The following is a 19122-nucleotide window of genomic DNA, read 5'->3' as shown; positions in this document are numbered from 1 at the left end:
CCTAAAAGGTTGCGGAGGTTGTGCTACATGTGATGAGGGCCTCACATCACATGTTAACCTTCTATCAGCTCTACCCCTACGCCAACATCAAGGAGAGAGGACGGTAGACATGTAAATCCTATACTCAATACTAAAACCAAAGGTCTCCGAACGAAGGTCCCTGGGCCATCTTTTATGAGTCTGGAGTCTCTTTTCATTGCGGCCATTCTTTTCAGGTAGAGTAGCCTGCGTCTGGGGACACCAGGAGGCTCAGGCGTGGAGGTGGAGACTAGAGGTGAAAGCACCTTACAGGTGAGTACAGTGGGACTGTAAGCACGGTCCCTCTCCAAGCGTGCTGCTACTAGCCTACACAGTCAGAGGTGACACCAAGCACTGCGCTCACCCGTCTCTCCACCATGCCATGACCATGCAGACAGGTTATCAACACCACTCTTCATGATGATTGGTGGTAAGCCAGAAACCATCACATGCCAAATTTGACTGAGTTCACACAAGAGCAGTAGACGAATTTATGTTGTAACTGCGGCAAAATAGCGAGGGTTTTCTTTTTTTTTTTTTTTTTAACACAATCAGTCCCAAGATGCGCAAAGCATTGGCTTCTACAAATAAGACATAATGTAGGAGGACGTTGCAGTTGACTGCCATAATTCAAAAAAGGACGAAAGATTGAGGTCTTTATCCACCTATGCATCTCAAAAACCCTAATGAAGTCTAGAGGACGTCACTGCGTCCATCCCTGAACAGGATAATTCAAGTATGGATGGACGGCTGGATTGAGAGGGATATAATGGTCAGCACAACGCCAAACTATAGTTTCAGAGAAACTACGTCGAGAGAAAAGTCTTGTCCGACTAAAAGCGGTACATCAAAGTCTGCCTTCCAAGCGGTGCGACCGTAGCTGCACAGACTGACAGCATTTTGGGAGATATATACCACGGGAACGATTGACTCGCTTGAACTGACAATAGAATAAAAAAACAGTCACATACATTAACACACAGCTAAGGTGAACACATACATACGAAGAATAGGCTACAGAATTCTTTCATAGTTTTCATCATTTGGAAGGGGGCGTAACCAACGCACACATCAACCTGTACATGCAAAGCTTCCAGGCCAAAAAAGGTCGTTTTTTGAGATAGATACAGGGAGATCATTACAATCTGTGAATTACCACAGCGCCACGGGCATACTTTTGCGCGCATAAGAAGCCTTCCTGCGTTCAAGCACATATCATTTTAGCAGGTAGGACTAGAAGTCATGGCTGTCACGTGTGTCTATTCATTTACCTGCGTTCAGTTCTTTCATGCAATCCATTTCAAAGTGGAAGCAATTGGACATTTTCTCAGACTCACCCGGGCATTTTTGGAAGAGTACGGATCTTCGAAGAGGTTCCAAATGTAGGGCTGCCACACGCTCCACCAGCTGGGCTTGCGGCCGTCTTCCTGCAGGCACAAACGCTTCAGGTCCCCGTCGGCGCCACCCGTCAGCGCCGGGTCATCCTCCTCATCAGGCTCGGGTTGTTCAAAACTGTCCAGTGCCTCCTCGGCATCCCTGTGTTGGCGATAGTTCATCCAGCAGCATGCTTCCACGTCCGTCTCATCGATACCCCAAAAAGCCAGCTCCTCCTCAAAGAGTGGACCGCACACATCATTGGGACAGTGTAACTTCCCTGTGCGATAATAGTTCAGAATGAATGCAAAAGTGCCGGGGTGACGGTCGAAGAAGAACTCGTCAGTTTTGGGGTCGTAGTCAAAATTGCTATACGCGTCGGGTTCCGTTAGCCAGGACAACCGGGTACCGGGCAGCGTCTTTAGGGTGCTGCGGTACGTCTCGTGTCGAACTCCACCGCAGTTTATCACGATTTTCTCGCTGTCTGACGTACAAGTCATGTCTGCGCTGGAACATGCTTTGCTGGCCGACTTGTTCCCACCCTTGCGCCCTTTGAAAGAGGAGACACACACCGAACTGAGCATAGGGGGAAGGGGGGAGGGAGATGAGGAGAGAGAACCAGGATGGGAGGGGGGAGGAGGAGTCTGTGGAGAGAGAGAGAGAGAGAGAGAGAGAGAGAGAGAGAGAGAGAGAGAGAGAGAGAGAGAGAGAGAGAGAGAGAGAGAGAGAGAGAGAGAGAGAGAGAGAGAGAGAAGGGGGGGCAGAAAAAAGAAGAAGAGATTTAGGAGGTGGTTCAAAGTTTTTTTTCATAGACACAGAGCTTAGTTCTACCTTACAACAAGTCCATGACCAGGTGTACATCACTGCCCATAGGAAGTCTGACACAAGCAAGCACTTGGTGCATCTGAAAATATGAGCAAGTCATTAGTGACATTCCATGGCATTAGAAACCAAGCCATACAGCTTGGAAGAGATCGTTACCACAAAGCCCAGGAGATTGAGATAACTAGACATGCTTGCTGCAAAGGAAGAAGCCAGAGGGAAAGGCATGAGCCTTTAAAAAAAAACATCTTCTCCACACTATATGTTGTCGTGTTAATGGGACACTTAGAGAGTCGAATTGAACACATATAGCATTGATCCTGCTCTTTTCGTGTTGAATGTGTTCGTGTTGTTTGTGACACCACAAAATATGCTGTTTGGATTACACATACATTACACCACACCTGCGTTATCTCACCTAGTCTAGTGTACATAGGCTACATAAATTATAATCATACTGTAAGTCATATGTTTAGCATAGAAATCATGAATGCAGGTCTGTGATTTGTGTGGAGGGAAAGAAGGCAAGTGGAACACGCATTCACAAGTGTGCTGGCACATAATTTGCGATTGGATGATGAATCTGTAGGAAAATTGCACAGGGGTTAACATTTCAAATAGAATATTACATAACAAATAGGTCTGTACAGAAAAAAAGGGGGGGAGGGCTAAGACCCCTCCTCCTACTCCTCATCCCTCCCTCCCATTCTTTCTCTCTCTCTCTCTCTCTCTCTCTCTCTCTCTTTCTCAATTCACTAAAACCCTCTCTTCAATTAGAGCAGCGAGATGAATATGAGTGTCTCACACCCCCTCCCTACCGCCCTCCTTTCCTTAACCATGTATCCAATGGGGAGAGAGAGAGAGAGAGAGAGAGAGAGAGAGAGAGAGAGAGAGAGAGCAGAAGATGGACTGGGAAAAAGGAGGGGGTGAGAGACAGTGAGAGAGATTAATGGTGAGAGAGAGAGAGAAAGAGAGAGAGAGGGTGTGTGTATGTATGTGTGTGTGTGTGTGTGCGAGAGAGAAGAGGGTAGGTGGGGTGGTTGAGCTAGCAGCAGAACGATTATTTGCTGAGCTCCACAAAATGGGGAGAAAAGACTGCAGACCATTAATGCACCGTTTCCACACACACTATCCCACTCTCTGTCCCTTTTCCTCCTCCTCCACCTCCTCCACCTCCCCTCCTTACTCTCCCTCTTTTCATCAGTGTCTTTCTTCTCCATCCTTTCTCTCTAACAATCATCCCCCTCTTGCCTCTTCTTTCTAATCTGCTCAGCCCTCTCCTCTCCTCTCCTCCTTGCCTCGCTCCTCTCTCCTCTCCTCTCCTCTCCTCACCTCTCCTCTCCTCCTTGCCTCGCTCCTCTCTCTTCTCCCTGCATTGTTCTTATCTCCTCTCATTGCAGCACTAATATGTTATGCATTCAGTGTGCAGCGCGCACCTCTCTTCAGGTTCTGCTCTGCTCACTGTGTATGTGTGTATGTATATGTATGTGTGTGTGTGTAGTTTGCTTTCACATTTTTGCTGTCCCAGAACATAATGTGTCTTTGTAAAACCTTGTGTGCGCCCAGCAACCTTCCTGCACACGCACACGACACACACACACACACACACACATACACACAAGGAGGACGGTACGGTAGTTGTAGTGGAGTGAATGTGTGTTTTTTTCGCTGCAGTAAAAGAGAGTGTCCCTCTTTTTTTCCCTCTCTCCTCTCCACTTCCCTCTTCCCCTCCCCTCTCTCTTACTCCTGAATGGTCCACTCACCTGCTGAAAGCCAGAGAGAGAGAGAGAGGGAGAGGGAGAGAGAGAGAGAGAGAGAGAGAGAGTCACAGCACCCCCTCCTTCTCTTCTCTCCTCTTCTCTCCTCTCCTCTCTGGCTCTGGTGCCTTCCTGAGTTGCGCATAGTAGAGTCAGATTTCACTGCTTGGACTCACTGCTGTAGCTCTCGGGTACCCCCCTCCCTTTCTCCTCTTCCCTCCCCAAAACATGCAAAGGCTGTCATTGGGCTACCCTGAGAGAATCCCACTTTTCCAGTTTGCATTGCGTGCTTTCTCTTCTGTGTGTCTTGTGTCTTTCCAAGTCTTTGGTCTTTCAGGATGCTTAGCCTGGCTGTGACTGCGTTCCCCTCCTCTTTTCTTTGATTTCATCTCTTCATCTCCTCCCCTCTTCTCTCTCTCTCGCTCTCTCTTTAATTCTCTGCATCTCTCTATCGCTCTCCACGATCCCTTCTCCTACATCTCTCTCTTTCTCTCTCTCTCTCCCGCTCTCTCTGTTCTTTGGCCACTCCATTTGATGGATAAGGCCTATTCTCTTGATTTACTCGCCTTGCGAATCTGTTACAGATCTTTCTTCCTTTCTCTCCTCTACTCTTGTCGGCTGTGCCTCTGCTGCACCCCTCTCTCTCTCTCCCTCTCTCTCTCTGGCTCCTGCTCCTGCTCCTCCCCCTCCTCTTCCTCTTCTCTCACTCCTCCTCTTCTCTTCTCCTCCCCCCACAGCCCCGCTCCAGCAGCAGTGCCCTCTCTCTATAGCCTGCTGCATGGGTCTCCTGCTTCATTAAGTCCAGGCAAACTGCCACCAGAGTAAGAGGAGTAAGAGGAGCATATATGCACAACACAGCAGAAGAGGCGCATGAATCAACAACCGGACAAGGTAAGAGGTGAGCCGGATGGGGGGATGGGGGGGACGGAAGACAGGGGGAGGGAGGAGGAGGTGGGGAGAGGGAGTGCAAAGGACTTTTGGGACGGGACAGGACAGGGGTACATTTAAGTGGGGAGATGGACAGTCAGAAAAATGAGCTTGCAGAATGAAAAAATCCTATAGTATTGGATTGATTTCTTTCATCTCTAGTTTCTATGACTAGAATGTTTTAGTCTATATGTTATGCCGCTATATTCATGTAAGTGGTTAGGTTGCATTAAAGCATGAATAAACCGTCAAAGCACTGCTAAGTTGCTAACAAGTGAACGGCAGCGAAGTAGGCTGGTAAAGTGTGTAAATTGCCGTCGTACCGTTACAAAAAAGCATGTCGGCTAGACAACCGTTTCAGCACCATAGACAGCTCATACTCGTTCAACTCGTTACGGAGAACGCAGAGTGACACCTTCGGCTGTTTCCGGAAGAGCCCGGAACTTTAGCAGGACAAGTGGAGCGAAAGAAATGCCTCCAGGGCAAGAACTGCCGCCGTCAATATTTTCAGATAACGGAATGACATATAGCCTTAGCTGTAAAATGGCGCATTAAATGTAATATCCACTGACAAACTTCAGGAGATAGATTGCTACACCATTTTCCCTAACGGTCTTGTAGGGCAGCAAAATAGTGTTATTTGAAGTGACCAGAGTAAAATAAGTTTAAAAAAGTCAAATGAATATAACATAAGAATAAGCATACGGTAGCAATGCTAATAGCATGCAGCTTATTTTCTGTAGTTCATGGAGTTTCCCCATGCCTGAGTCTATCTGTCTATCTATCTATCTATCTATCTATCTATCTATCTATCTATCTATCTATCTATCTATCTATCTATCTATCTATCTATCTATCTATCTGTCTGTCTGTCTGTCTGTCTGTCTGTCTGTCTGTAAAACCTGGTGGACGCCTCAATCCCAATAGAAGGAAGGATAATGCAGCAATGGAGGTGACCTGTCCCTATAGACACAGCAGTAAGACAGTGGTGGTAAGTGCTGTGTGGGTGTGTGTGTGTGTGTGTGTGTGTGAGAGAGAGAGAGAGAGAGAGAGAGAGAGAGAGAGAGAGAGAGAGAGAGAGAGAGAGAGAGAGAGAGAGAGACTGTTACTGGGAGACCAAGTGAGTGTATGAGTGACAAAAAAGAGTCAGAAAGTGAGATCATGAGGGTAAAAAGAGAGAAGTAGAGGAAGGGAGAGCGTGAGCAATTTAATGAGAGAGTAAGTGAGAAAGTGAGTGATAGATAAAATTATGGCCTTCAATCACTGGGGTTGGGGGTGGGGGGGCATTAGTGGGATGATGGAGTGGACAAGTGAAAAAGAGGCAGGCGGTGAGGAAAGGCCAAGTATGGAAGACGGGGGACATGCAGGAGAGAGAGAGGGAAAGAGAGCAAGGGATGGAGGGGGAGAGTAGCCAAGCATGAGAGAGAGAGAGAGAGAGAGAGAGAGAGAGAGAGAGAGAGAGAGAAAGAGAGTGCTACCGTAGGGCAGTGTTTCTCAAACTTTTTCAGACCGAGGACCACTTTGTCCCCCCAAAAAATTATCGGGGACCACCTGTCAACTGAATTGGCAGTTGATGGATGCTAATTTGACACTGCTATTTTTTATGCAGATCACTTACTTTTTATTCACATTATAAGCCTGTCTTATTGTGTTGAAAACATGAAAATGTTACAAATATAGCCTACTGCTAGCTTATCTTGGAAAAGTAGAAATCCCCTCGCGGACCACCTGAGCTCTGTCGCGGACCACTAGTGGTCCCCGGACCACACTTTGAGAATCACTGCTGTAGGGTGATAAATTGGGAGGCGTGCTGACAGAGCGAAACGGGCTACCACTGAAGAAAGGAAATCATCACTAAGTGTGTGTGTGTGTGTGTGTGTGTGTGTGTGTGTGTGTGTGTGTGTGTGTGTGTGTGTGTGAGAGAGAGAGAGAGAGAGAGAGAGAGAGAGAGAGAGAGAGAGAGAGAGAGAGAGAGAGAGAGAGAAAGAGAAAGAGTGTGTGTGTAAGTGCGTGTGTTAAATGAGATTGAGTGGGGTGAGGGTGGGGGTGAGGGCGGAGGCGGGTTGAGGCGAGGTGGTGCTGTCGGTAGTGATGGCAGGGTGTGTGGTGTGTATGTGTGTGTGTTACAATATACAGTAGGCTACATGTTCATGGTGTGTGTGTGTGCGCGCGCGCGTGTGTGCATGTGTGCGTGTGTGCAGGGGTTGCACACTGGCATTCAATAGAAGTGTTGTGCAGGACAGGAGTCAGTCGAGGGACATGAAGGCAATAATTAAGACAGGACAGCATAGTGTTATAAAGAGGCGAGCGTGGGACAGGAAAGGCAGAAACAAAAAAAGGAGGCGGAAAAAGCGAATACTGATGACCAGTAGGAATTGTGTGTGTGTGTGTGTGTGTGTGTCAATCTATATGTTTGTGTGTGTAAGTGTGTGCTTTTCATGGCCCCCTACAGACAGAGCCCTACTCTCACTCTTTTAATTTCTGCATATCTTCATATTTAACTGCTATGCAGGGGCAGACTGTGGCCTCCAAAACATGTTTAAATACAAGCTATTCCCATACCTGGTCTTTACATTCTGGGTCTGAGGGCTACCAAGGACTATCCAAGGGCTATGAGGGCTCCCCGAGGCGTACTTGCTTGTGCAAAATCCTCTACTGGTGTTGTGATATTGTTCTCAAATCACACTATGATTGAATATTAAATTAAAGTAATGTTTGTATGTTATAAAGAAGTAGGCCTAGTTATAGGTTATGAAGAAATTATGAATACTAAATTAATTAAGAAAAACTAGGGCTGTCCCGATTGATTGCAGTCATCGCGATTAGATTCATGTCTTAATCGCAATAAATTTTTAAAATCGCTAGATTTTGAGTTTTCCAGCATTTTGAAATGTTATGGTCAACACACTCTGTTGGCACGTGCCATCACATCACCAAAAATGACACCGCATCTTGAGGGATCAGCTCAAGCTCAGCCCATGGTTGTTGACTATTTTTTGGTGAATCATGTGTACCAAGCTCGACACAGTTACCGAGGTAAACTATCTTGAAATGCGAAAAAAAAATAAACATGAAATAAAAGTCAGTATTAATCACGATTAACTATGGATTTTTTTTTTAGAAGAAAAAAAACTAGTAAAAAAAGAATTGTTTGACAGCCCTAAGAAAAACCTTAACCATGACTAAAATGTTGTAGTCCTCGCTATGTGTTATGATCCTTGGTGGGCACCTCTGAAGCTCCTGGAAGGCTACAGGCTCCTGTGGGCACCACGTTGGTGACGACTGGCTTAGATACTCACCCCCTCCCCATCACCACACACACACACACTCAGATCCATTCTTAGCTCATGTGCATTACCCGTTCCTCTCACACTACTGCTGTACTCTCTCACATTGTAATGTTCAGGAGACACCTACAGGACAACACAAGAACTGCAGTAAAAAAAAATGCTGCAGTACCCCCTCCCTCTCCTCCACTTCCCCATCCCCCATCCCCATCTTGCTCCCTCTCTATCTCACTATCCGTCGCTCTCTCTTTCCATCCCTTGCTGTCTTTTTCTCTTTCTCCCACCATGAGTACTTAGTCAATTACAACCTGCTCTTTTTCCCTGTGTGTGTGCATTTTAAAAGGAACGAGCCAATCAGTTAAGTGCCTTCTGTCTTTGTGGATGGCTTGTTCCCTGTCCTACAGCTGACTGGCTACTGCTTATGTTGCTGCTGCTGCTGCGGCTGCAATGGTTTGTGTGTCAGCAGGTAAGAAGACATGTGCTTATGTGGAGCAGTGCTTAAACACACACACACACACACACACACTGACATATATACACTCCAGTATTTACACACACACACACACACACACACACACACACACACACACACACACACACATTGACATATATAAACTCCAATGTTCACACACACGCACACACACACACACACACACACACACACACACACACACACACACACACACACACACACACACACAGACACTGACATATATATATATATACTATGTGTAGCTGCAAGAAAATGCTGACATGGTCATGGAAGGAAGGGATGAGTAATCTCTCCCTTTGTCGCTGTGTTGTCTTGTGGCCCATTGATGAGTCTGGCAGCCACATCTGAAGTGACTCACGTGTATTAACCTTCCGTGATGTACACATAGTAAAACTATAAGCGGAAAAAATAACAAAACTGATGGATGTCTCTATGAGTGACGGAGGTCGAAGGGAACCGTGTGTGTGTGTGTCAGAGAGAGAGAGAGAGAGAGAGAGAGAGAGAGAGAGATAGGGAGGATAGGAGTAGCAGGAATGGAATTGAGGAGTCTGGTCTCTGGGACACCGGCCGACCGACAAGCGGGGGACCTGTGAGACGGCGTTTCATTTTCCAGAACTAACAACATTTCTTAAGATAGTTTTTAACCCCCATTTCCTAATCTCTCGTTAAAAACTAATTAATAGCACTGCCCTCTCCGGTTAATTACCATCCCTTTTATAGTGCTCCTAGGAGCACTTTGGGACCGGGAAGACAGAGAGAGAGAGAGAGAGAGAGAGAGAGAGAGAGAGAGAGAGAGAGAGAGAGAGAGAGGAAGAAAGCAAGAGAGACAAAGAGACGGATATAATTGTGTTAAGCCAAATCACATTTGAACTTGATGGAAACTATTCTTAGCAGGGGGACAGGAGGAGTACGATGATAGAGAGACAAAAAGGTGTGTGTGTGTGTGTGTGTGTGTGTGTGTGTGTGTGTGTGTGTGTGTGTGTGTGTGTGTGAACATAGAGGAAGAGAGGGTGGCAGAAAATGAAAAAGGATAATAGGTGGCAATAGGAGGCTGAAAGATACTTCACATTGTGCAGATAGAAGAGGAAATGTGATAGATACAAAGTAAAAAAAAAACTTCTAGGACAAGATTATGGAGGAAGAGTGAGCAGAAGAGGAGAATGTTAAGGAATCGTGTATTAGGCTATGTGCTGCCTGGCCACTTTCCTGTCAAAACTAAAGCCAGCAGCCTATGCCATGTGGAGTGTAGGAACCTGGAAGTGTAGTAGAAATTGAATTGCGACTGAAAGCAAGGTCACCATGCCCTTCGTAGTCTAAACGACATGTGGGCTGTGTCAACAACTAAATAATAGACAATATTAGGCTATAGTGATAGACACATTATGTGGTTTGTTTAGTAGGCTATTACGCATACACCGGCAATTGTGTTGAGGGCACGTAGTCTACTTGTTGAGCAGCCTAAGTGGTTTTGATACTACAAACACATTACCAGCCTGACTATTTTCATACACTCACGAACACAAGGGACCACCACCACTGCACAACACCAACACCACCACAACACCTATTATGGTACTTACTCGCTTTGGGTATGGTTGGGCCGTGTTTGTTTGAAGCGTGTGTGTATTCATACACACACACATTAACACTCTAGTTAATATGCAGATTCTTAGTTATTTTTAAAAGGCAGTCCTTCCACCTTCTTCTTTTTCAGTATGGAGTTGGTCGACGTTTTGCTCATGCGGGCTACAGCTCACCAATTATAGCTGATGCTTAGAAGATAGATCATTTCTTCCAACAGGGCAACGATTGAATACAGTATAGCACCGATTTAAGTCTACCAGGCAATCCTCGTGCGTCTTATTCTGCTGGTGTCTCGTATCAGAACATTCTCAAATTTCCCTGATAGGTTGTGCACTTAACTCCAAATACCTTTTTTACGCGCAACGTAAATTTATCGTTTTAAAAAATACACTGCGGGATAAGGTCTCTCTTGATTTTGCATTTTTCTTAGCGAGCCAATCAGACGGAATAGATACGGACACCTCTCAATTGAACCATATTCTGTTCACGGCACGTAGGTTACACCTTTCCCCCCTAATGCAGCCGCCAAAAAGTAAAGGGCGTTCGTCCTTCTATTTGTTTGTTTTCCCCTCCTTCAGTCGCTGTCCAGTCGCTGGCCAAAATTACTCAAGGCAAATGCCATAGGCACAAATGTGTAATAAGCATTCAAGTTACCACGCTGAGCTTATTTAATAAGGCAGGCCTATACAAAGTGTCTAGGCTATAGGCATATTTTTCTTTTTTTTTAAATCTACCACTGCACTGTTTCCTCCCTTTTGAATTCTTGCTAGTAAACTGACGCGACATATGGGTCCTCCGAAATAGCCCTATACCATCATCTGCCTCTCCCTCTTCTCTGTCTATCCGTCCGCGTCCCTCCCTCCTGCTCTCTTTAAAGGGATAGGTGTTCCCTGGCGTCCCCGTGCCATCACGCCCCAGTTACCGTCAGGCAGCATCCCGCCCAGGCGCACTCATCACTCAGACCTGTAGACGTTTATGTTCATATCCACATGTCCATCGGCATCAAACAGCATTTGCGAGTGTCCGTAAAGGGTGTAAAGGAATGGAAGTAATCACCTGGACGTGAATGGGATTGCCTTCATCCTGTTTACAGTGTAGCCTATGGTTCAGTATCAAAACACAAGTCCGCCTAACTTTTTCAAGACCACTGGCGTAGGGTTATATCATATATCAGAAGGCGTTGTCTTTTTTTGTATTTATCAAACCCAATAGGCCTATCTCAAAATGTAAACCGCTTAGGTCTTTCGACAGTGTAGGCCTAAAACAAACAAAAAAGCACGAGGGAAACCCCGAGTCCCCTCAGGAAGCGGACTTCACTCCTTTCAATTGGGAACTACCAAATCAAGGGCACATATTATTATTTATTTATTTTTTTAAAGGAAAACAAAACGATGCAGGTTAGAGTATTACCTTTCTAACAAATTAGAAGAGGCATTCCTTTCGACACAAACAACAGCATGTGAGTCGCATTTGAGTTGGCCAACAACAAATCATTACACTGTAAAGAAAAAAACAAGATCGACACCGAAAATACCTCACCTGATTGAGATGCTTGATTTCTGTGTTTAAGTTAGGTTGCAGGCAATGAAGCCAGGTCGCCTCACGAGCAGTGAGCGTTAGGCTAAATGTAGGCTAGTACGACAAGCCAAGCCAAACTACAAACTAGAAACGTTACAGTATTGGGATGTTATACTGTTAGGTGATAGGCTAAGCCTACCCTGACAATATAAAAAACTATTTTACTCGAAATATTGTGCTACAGAGGAAAAGAAAAAAGTCGTCTCTCTTTTTGGCAGGTGTCTCCAGCCAGAAATGGCATGAGACAGGGTTGCACCAGCACGAGCACCTGGATCTGAAACCAAACCCAACACAAACAAACCATGACCGACGAAAATAAAAGAAATTGTGTGTGTGTGTGTGTGTGTGTGTGTGTGTGTGTGTGTGTGTGTGTGTGTGTGTGTGTGTGTGTGTGAGAGAGAGAGAGAGAGAGAGAGAGAGAGAGAGAGAGAGAGAGAGAGAGAGAGAGATTTGCAGGATATGAAACCAGAGCTGTCAGTCAGCTGCCCACGTCTATTAGTTTATATGCTTTACTTGACACATGGTGAATTAACTGTAGCAATGTAAGTTTGTTCAAAGTTCAAAGTGGGATTTGTGTGGGGTATGGATTCCCTATCCCAACACCCAACCATCACACTCACACACACACACACACACCTCTAGATTTCATTTTCCCTGTCTCTGCTAAATTATATTTATCCCTGGTGCAGGGTGAAACATCAAGGACGGTACCCCTTAATAGCGCAAGACTGCTCCATGTCATCATATGAACACAGGCTGTGCAGTAATGAAAGTGACCTACCTAACCGACTTAACCGACCGAACAGACAAGGCCAACTTAATGTTTTGAGACATAGTGTGTTGTTGTAAGAATGATAATGACCAAGTTGTAATGTATTACTAAAGACTGTAGTGATGCATAGACCTAATACTGTCAATAAGTACTCCAGTGGTTAGGTGGGACAGTCAGAATTATGAGGCTATACAAATCCTTGGCATGTTCAAATCAAAGAGCCTTATATGACTCTAGTTCAAATATGTCTGTTTATGCCATTGACACATGCCAATATATATACTGTATACATCATTGGGTTATGCCCTTTACTATAGCTGAAAAGTCGAGCTATTTATTAAACTGAATGGATGGGGACACTGACAGACTTATCTCACCCCACATCATACCTACAGTGTAGCCTGTAGCAGTGCTGCTCCCCAGAGACTGAGGACCCATGAGGCTGAGAACCATTGGGATGCCATGTGGCGTTTGGTGGAACTACATTCACATGGTGAGAGTCTGGATATGACCCCCCCCCCCCCCCCCCAAGTAGGCTATAACCAAGAAAACACACACATCTGTCTCAAATTTTTTTGGGGGTGGACTAGCAAATCACATTAAAATAAGAGAAATGGCTGCCCGAAAAGTCACATTAAAGAGAAACGGGAGCTTGGTGTGCAAACTTTATTTTCATTTTTCATGACACTGATCTCACTCATGATCCTTCACTACAGCTGTTACACCTGCCAGGTTACACCCTCACATTTCAAACTCTGATGGATTTCACCCTTCCCACCAACAATTTCAGTTTTTCAATGTCCTGACCAAATGTTAGCAATTGGATAAAATAAGTCTCGTATTTCGAATTATAACAGCGTGCGTTAACCCTTCCCTCTAGTAACGTTTTCCCAATTTGTCTGTTCTAGGTCCTCTGTACTAATACAATACTAGTACTAGGCTCTGGTAAGTCCAGGCTAAGGGATGGCAGGTTATTTATGCTCTAATGATGTAACTGCACAGTCTGACCTTGTCCCCATGGACGTTTTTTGAGGTTTATGACACGACACTGGGGCTGTGCAGGGTCAGGGCACTAATTTTTCCACAAGTCTTTTAAATGTCATTCTGTGTGACTTCACAAGTGTGGCAAAGCTTAAACGCACAAACTATTATTAGATTCATATTCTGTTTCTGTTCCTAAACCAAATAGACCTTAACTGTCCCCAGACCAAACCCATCCCTAAACCTTACCTGGCTGTCAGGAATGAAATGTTTTCGCTGTTTTAGATATGGCATTAACAACAAAAAAACAAAACTGTGCTTAGGCTAACCCTGACATTACATAGCATAAAAGGACACACCAAAATGACAAAATATGTGTATATAGAGTAGTAAATGAAAAAATAGGTCAAAACTGGCTTGCTATTACGCCATCTCATGATGCTATTTTTTGTGTTCAGTGGTACTTCATTTCAGAATCTGACCCTTGCCCTTTCCCCATAACATTGGAACTAACCCATTACCAAAATAAATAAGAACAAAGAAGTGAAAATAATTGTAAGTTTCATTTCCTTCGGGATCAATAAAGTACTTCTATTCTACGTAGTATGCCGGGTATGAAAAATCATGCATTTGTCAAAAGAGAGAAACAACCATGTTTGCATGTTTTATGCACCACACAGGTTTGATTTGCAAAGTAGCCCAAAGGGAAACTAGATTCCTTGGGAACTGAGATTGATACAGAGTTCGCTGGATTTTCAAGATTGAAAACATTTTCAAAACAAGTTACCATAAATATTAAGGAACATAGAGTGAGGCTTTGAGAATATGAAACCAGAGCGGTTAATCAAGTGTGCACTTTACTTGCTATCGCTTGCACCTCCCTCAATTAACTGGACATAAAATGTGGTATTTGTGGGACATTCAGCTCTTATATCCCTGTTTTTTTTACAACTTGCAAGCAACACACAATCTAGGATCAACCAGGAGGAAACCATTACCACCAAAGGGAAGCATGCACAGAACAAAGAAATGTAGTGAAAATAATGGCAATATACAATAGTCAGCATAGTCAGCAAGTATTGTTAGGTCCAAACGGCAAGTGAGTCAAACATGATCTAAAAAAAAATAATAAAAAATTAAACAGCCGAAAGGAGAGAGGGGAAAATGTCAGGCCAGGTGCACGTGCAGTATGCCACATACAGGACAGTGAGCCTGTTTATATGGCCGCAATAATCAGGTTATTGGAATAAACAGGTTATTGGAGTAAACAGTTTATTGCTGTTTATATGCAGTCTGTCGGTTGCCTGTGTTCCACTAAAGTGTGTGACACAAAGCTAGAATGGTACTTCTCCTTCTAGAATGTCAATAACCTGCTAATAACCCGATTATGCTGGTTACATGTCTTCAGAAATCAGTTTATTAGCCAAAAACCTACCTGTGCAAATCGGATTTCTCACAAACCGATAACGGCAATAAACCGATTATGAAAACTGTTTATTCAGTTTACATGAGCTCTCGAATAAACCGGTAACTCCAAAAACCTGGTCATAAACGGTTTATTGAAGCGCATATAAACGGGCTCAGTAAGGCCAAGCAGAAGCACCTAAGCAGCAGTGACAATATCTAAGCTCAGAAATCATGCATCACCTTGACTGCTGCTGTGGTCAGCATTACCACATATTTGTTTGTTTATTTTGTTTGTTTTTCCACAGATTTTCAGGACATTGAAATGCCAGGGGACCACGGATTGCGGTGGGTATGCAGCCCCAAGGTTCATGTCCCTCATCATCAACTCCGTAAGGTGGTCATGGGTAAGCAGTGACCAGTTATGCTACTAATGCCTCTTTTCCACTGCCGGGTTTCTGGTAGACTTACAGCTCGACACAGCGCAACTCAGATGCCACTTTTTGCTTTACGATTGCCTATTCGTGCCCATTTGAAAGGAAGAAGTGGCGGCCAAGTCGTGCTGTGTGGAGCTGTAGGCCTACCAGAAAAACGGCAGTGGAAAAGAGGCATAAGTTGGGCTTAAAAAGATAGGCCACCATTTCTGGAAATAAGCTAATTTTTCACTTTCTTTTGACTTAAATGATTCAGTATTACACTTCTCCTGTAGTACTTCCAGCCATTCTCTGAGTCTCTGAGTCTGGCAAAGAAAATTCTACCTCCAAGCTATTGCATATATTTTGAATCAAATTGGGCCAGCTAGAAGCTGGCTGGTCCCACAAGAGTCAGTGATAATATATTTTCATCTGCTTTTTAGTGCCTTTATTTGAGACAGGACAGTAAAGGGAGACAGGAAACAAATGGGAAGAGAGCAGAGCCGATTAAAAAAACAAAAACAACAACAACAAAAAACTGTTCAGGCTGTTGCCGAGGGCCCCACCAAAGATGCTCATTTAGGAGGCCCCCAACAGTCAGCCCCGCTATGATAAATAGCAGCAAAAATAAATCAAAAGTGCCCCATGTCTATATTGCCTTGGGCCCCCATATGGGTAGAACCACTGTTGGAAGAGAGAGAGAGAGAGAGAGAGAGGTTGAGGGATCAGTAAGTGACCTTGAGTAGGAACTGATCCCGGGTCCCCAGTGTAATGGTGTGATGCCTTAGACCACTGAGCCATCGAATGGCACGCCCCCGATAATGGCTGACTTGGAGTTCGAAATAATATCACCAGACTGTGTGAATGGCTGGGAAAAAAGGAGAACGGTAAAAATCAGTTATTTAATTCAAGGGAAGGTCAAATGGGCTTCTTTCCAGAAATGGTGGAGTATAATTTTAACCTGAAATTTGCTGGTTTTATTCCCAACATCGGGTAGGAGTGAAGAACCAGCTCTGTACCCCATGACTGTGGTATCCTATGGAGTATGGACCCGTCCCCCTGTTCGTATCCCTTGTTTTTCAAAATGTTACCATTTGAAATAAAATATTTTTTTCTTGATGAAAACTCTCGTAATGACCTCTTGTGAAATACCGGCTACATTTCTGCAGCGCGTGTGTTTTGTTTGTGTGCACATCCTTTTGTCTAGAATTTATTTATCAGACATAATGTGCTGAAAAAAACAAAGAATGAATAACAAATGATGAACAAAATGTCAAGTGTCAGGTGTTAACAGATACACTTATGCATTATTATTATTCATACAGACAACATGCTACTAGTGTTAGTGCTATTCTAGGGTTACTAAACCACATAATTCCTCTTAACTAACCATTGGCAGACTTATTCACCCTCTGTGTGGAACCGGAACTGTATTCGGAAATATGAGTTATAAGTCCATCCAGATGTTGCAATTACTTCATGCAATTGCATACTGTATGTTCAAAACAACCCTGGAAAAAATTGAAATGAAAATTACACCGAAGTCAGAAGAAGTGGACGAAGAGTGCATAAATTGCAAGTGACTGTCCAACTATGCCTTTATCAAACATTTTATGGCCACATATTTCTGCGCAGAGCCTCTGTTATAATAACCTTATTGTCACCAAAATTGTGATGACCAAGTCTTAATCTGTCACTTACTTGCGGCTCTCAGTAATGTCATAGCAATGTTGCATGATGTAAGTTGAGTCTTTTCAGCAAAGACTGAATGGGCCATCTGCACTGGCCAGGCCGTGCCCTCAAGTCTCATAGAGATTTGAAAGTCGATGATAATCAGGCTACATATGCACTACAGGCTACCGGTATATCACTTGGATTCTCAAGTGGAATTGAATGATGCATCAGAGTTCTCATTTATCTTACCCCAGATTAGAACCGAATGTGCAAACCAGGCCCATACATATGGACAGTAACAGGGGAGCAGGGCCCTAATAAAGCAATAATAATAATAAAAACATATGAGCTCAGTTAAATTACTCTTGACTCTCAACTCACTTCACTCTGATGTGGTGAATTATGCATCAGCTTGCACATTTCCACACAAGCACATATCAATCGATGACTTAATACATCAGAAGTACTAGTGTACTGTAGATCTCACTTGGAATCTGTGATCAATGTTTTGATTTCCATTACTAGTTTAACCATTTAGTGAGCAGGAAGTTCATTTTGAATGTTAAATAATGGAGAAAATATCACATGGTCCTCAGATTTTCTCTTTTTTTTTTGGTCCGCAGCAGTGTCATGGAAAATGATTAAATACATCCGTGCAGCTATGTGTTGGACTATCATGTTGAACTAAATGCTTGCACACACACACACACACACACAACCATGCACTCATGAATACTGCTGAGTACATCACTGCTGATTTCTGGCCTGAAGTCAAAATAGCCTCCATGCTATGTATGCATTGCTATTTTCTCGTCTCCTCAGAATGTTTTTTTTAAATGCTTTCCTTTCAAGCCCATAGCCAGCCCACCCCCCTCCCCCTCTCTCTGTGTCTGGTCTGTAGCTAGAGGGTGAAAGGAAGAGGAGTGTAGTGGAGAGAACAGGTGGGCGGAAGAGAGGGAAGCAGAGCGGAGGGCAGGAGTCTGGTGGATTCAGAGGCTAATTTGCGGGATGGTGCCAAGAAACCTTCGACCACCTCTCCTCTTTCTCGTTTGTCCATCCTGCCTGTCCTGCTTCTAAAGCAGCGTGTCTGTGCGCTATCTTCATCTGACCCTAGCACTACACAGCCTTCCCAACCCCGCAGGCCTTTTCTTTTCATTACAATCCTCTATATACCAAGTATATGTGTATGACTATTGTGCCATTCTGGATACAATTCTTTTTTCTTTTTTTTAATGAGACACAAAACGAAAGGTTACTATATGCACACAGGATTTTTTTGTGTGCATTTTGCATTGTCAAATCGTCAGTACAGAGAGTAAGACCAACACAATGAGAGTTACATTTGACTCTATATATTTACTGTGTCTAAGAAACAAGGTAAAAGGGTGACATTCTGACCGTGTCTGTCCAGCTTGATGAGTCTCTGAAAAGACAGGTCAATGAATTGTTAGTTCGGGTGATCAGGAACTAGGACCCAAATACTGAAGGCGGAATCTCAAATGGTGCACTTGTGCACTTCAGTGTTCATGTTTCAGTGCGTATGGCATATTAGTTACACACTGAAACGTAGTGCCCGAAGTGCACAACTGTGCCATTTGAGATCCAGCGTAAGACAGTCTTTCATATCAACTATTTGACAAATATGCTGCACATACTGTACATCAGTACTCCCCAAACTGGGGGTCGGCAACAGAGGGTTTTGCTGCACATCAGCAAAAAGGGACTCCCAGGTGAAAAACCCATATACTTAAAGTGTACTTTTTTTGACCGTACTTAGTACAAAGTGTACTATTTTCGGCGATTTAAAGTGCGCTTCATTGCACTATTAGTGCGCTGAAGCACTACTAAAGCAGTACTTCAGCACACTTGCAGCACACTGAGGATGCTAAATTGGCACCGTTTTTGGACAACTTTAAGTGCGCTACAAGCATACTTTTGAAAGTATGCTCCAAACACGCTTTTCATGCATTCGTATGGCATTAATAGTGTGCTTGAGTACACTTCTATAACATTTTATTGTTACTAGAAGTACAATAAA

At 44.1% G+C, this 19122-nt stretch overlaps 1 protein-coding gene across 1 annotated transcript in view; it reads right to left on the bottom strand.

Moving 5' to 3' along the window:
* Positions 1–12033, bottom strand: part of kcnc3a (potassium voltage-gated channel, Shaw-related subfamily, member 3a) — an 85111-nt gene extending 73078 nt beyond the window's left edge. The window contains exons 1-2 of the mRNA XM_063190813.1: positions 11802–12033; positions 1356–2036 (exon numbers count right to left, since the gene is read on the bottom strand). Coding sequence (XP_063046883.1) covers positions 1356–1976 — 621 coding nt within the window. The 5' untranslated portion in view covers positions 1977–2036; positions 11802–12033. The remainder of the gene's footprint in view (positions 1–1355; positions 2037–11801) is intronic.
* Between the last annotated feature and the right edge of the window lie 7089 nt (positions 12034–19122).

The sequence above is a fragment of the Engraulis encrasicolus genome, chromosome 2 (assembly GCF_034702125.1).
Source record: "Engraulis encrasicolus isolate BLACKSEA-1 chromosome 2, IST_EnEncr_1.0, whole genome shotgun sequence".
In the NCBI taxonomy this organism is placed as follows: Eukaryota; Metazoa; Chordata; class Actinopteri; order Clupeiformes; family Engraulidae; genus Engraulis; species Engraulis encrasicolus.
The sequence above is the reverse complement of the archived record's forward strand: the minus strand, read 5'-3'. Positions and strand labels throughout refer to the sequence as shown.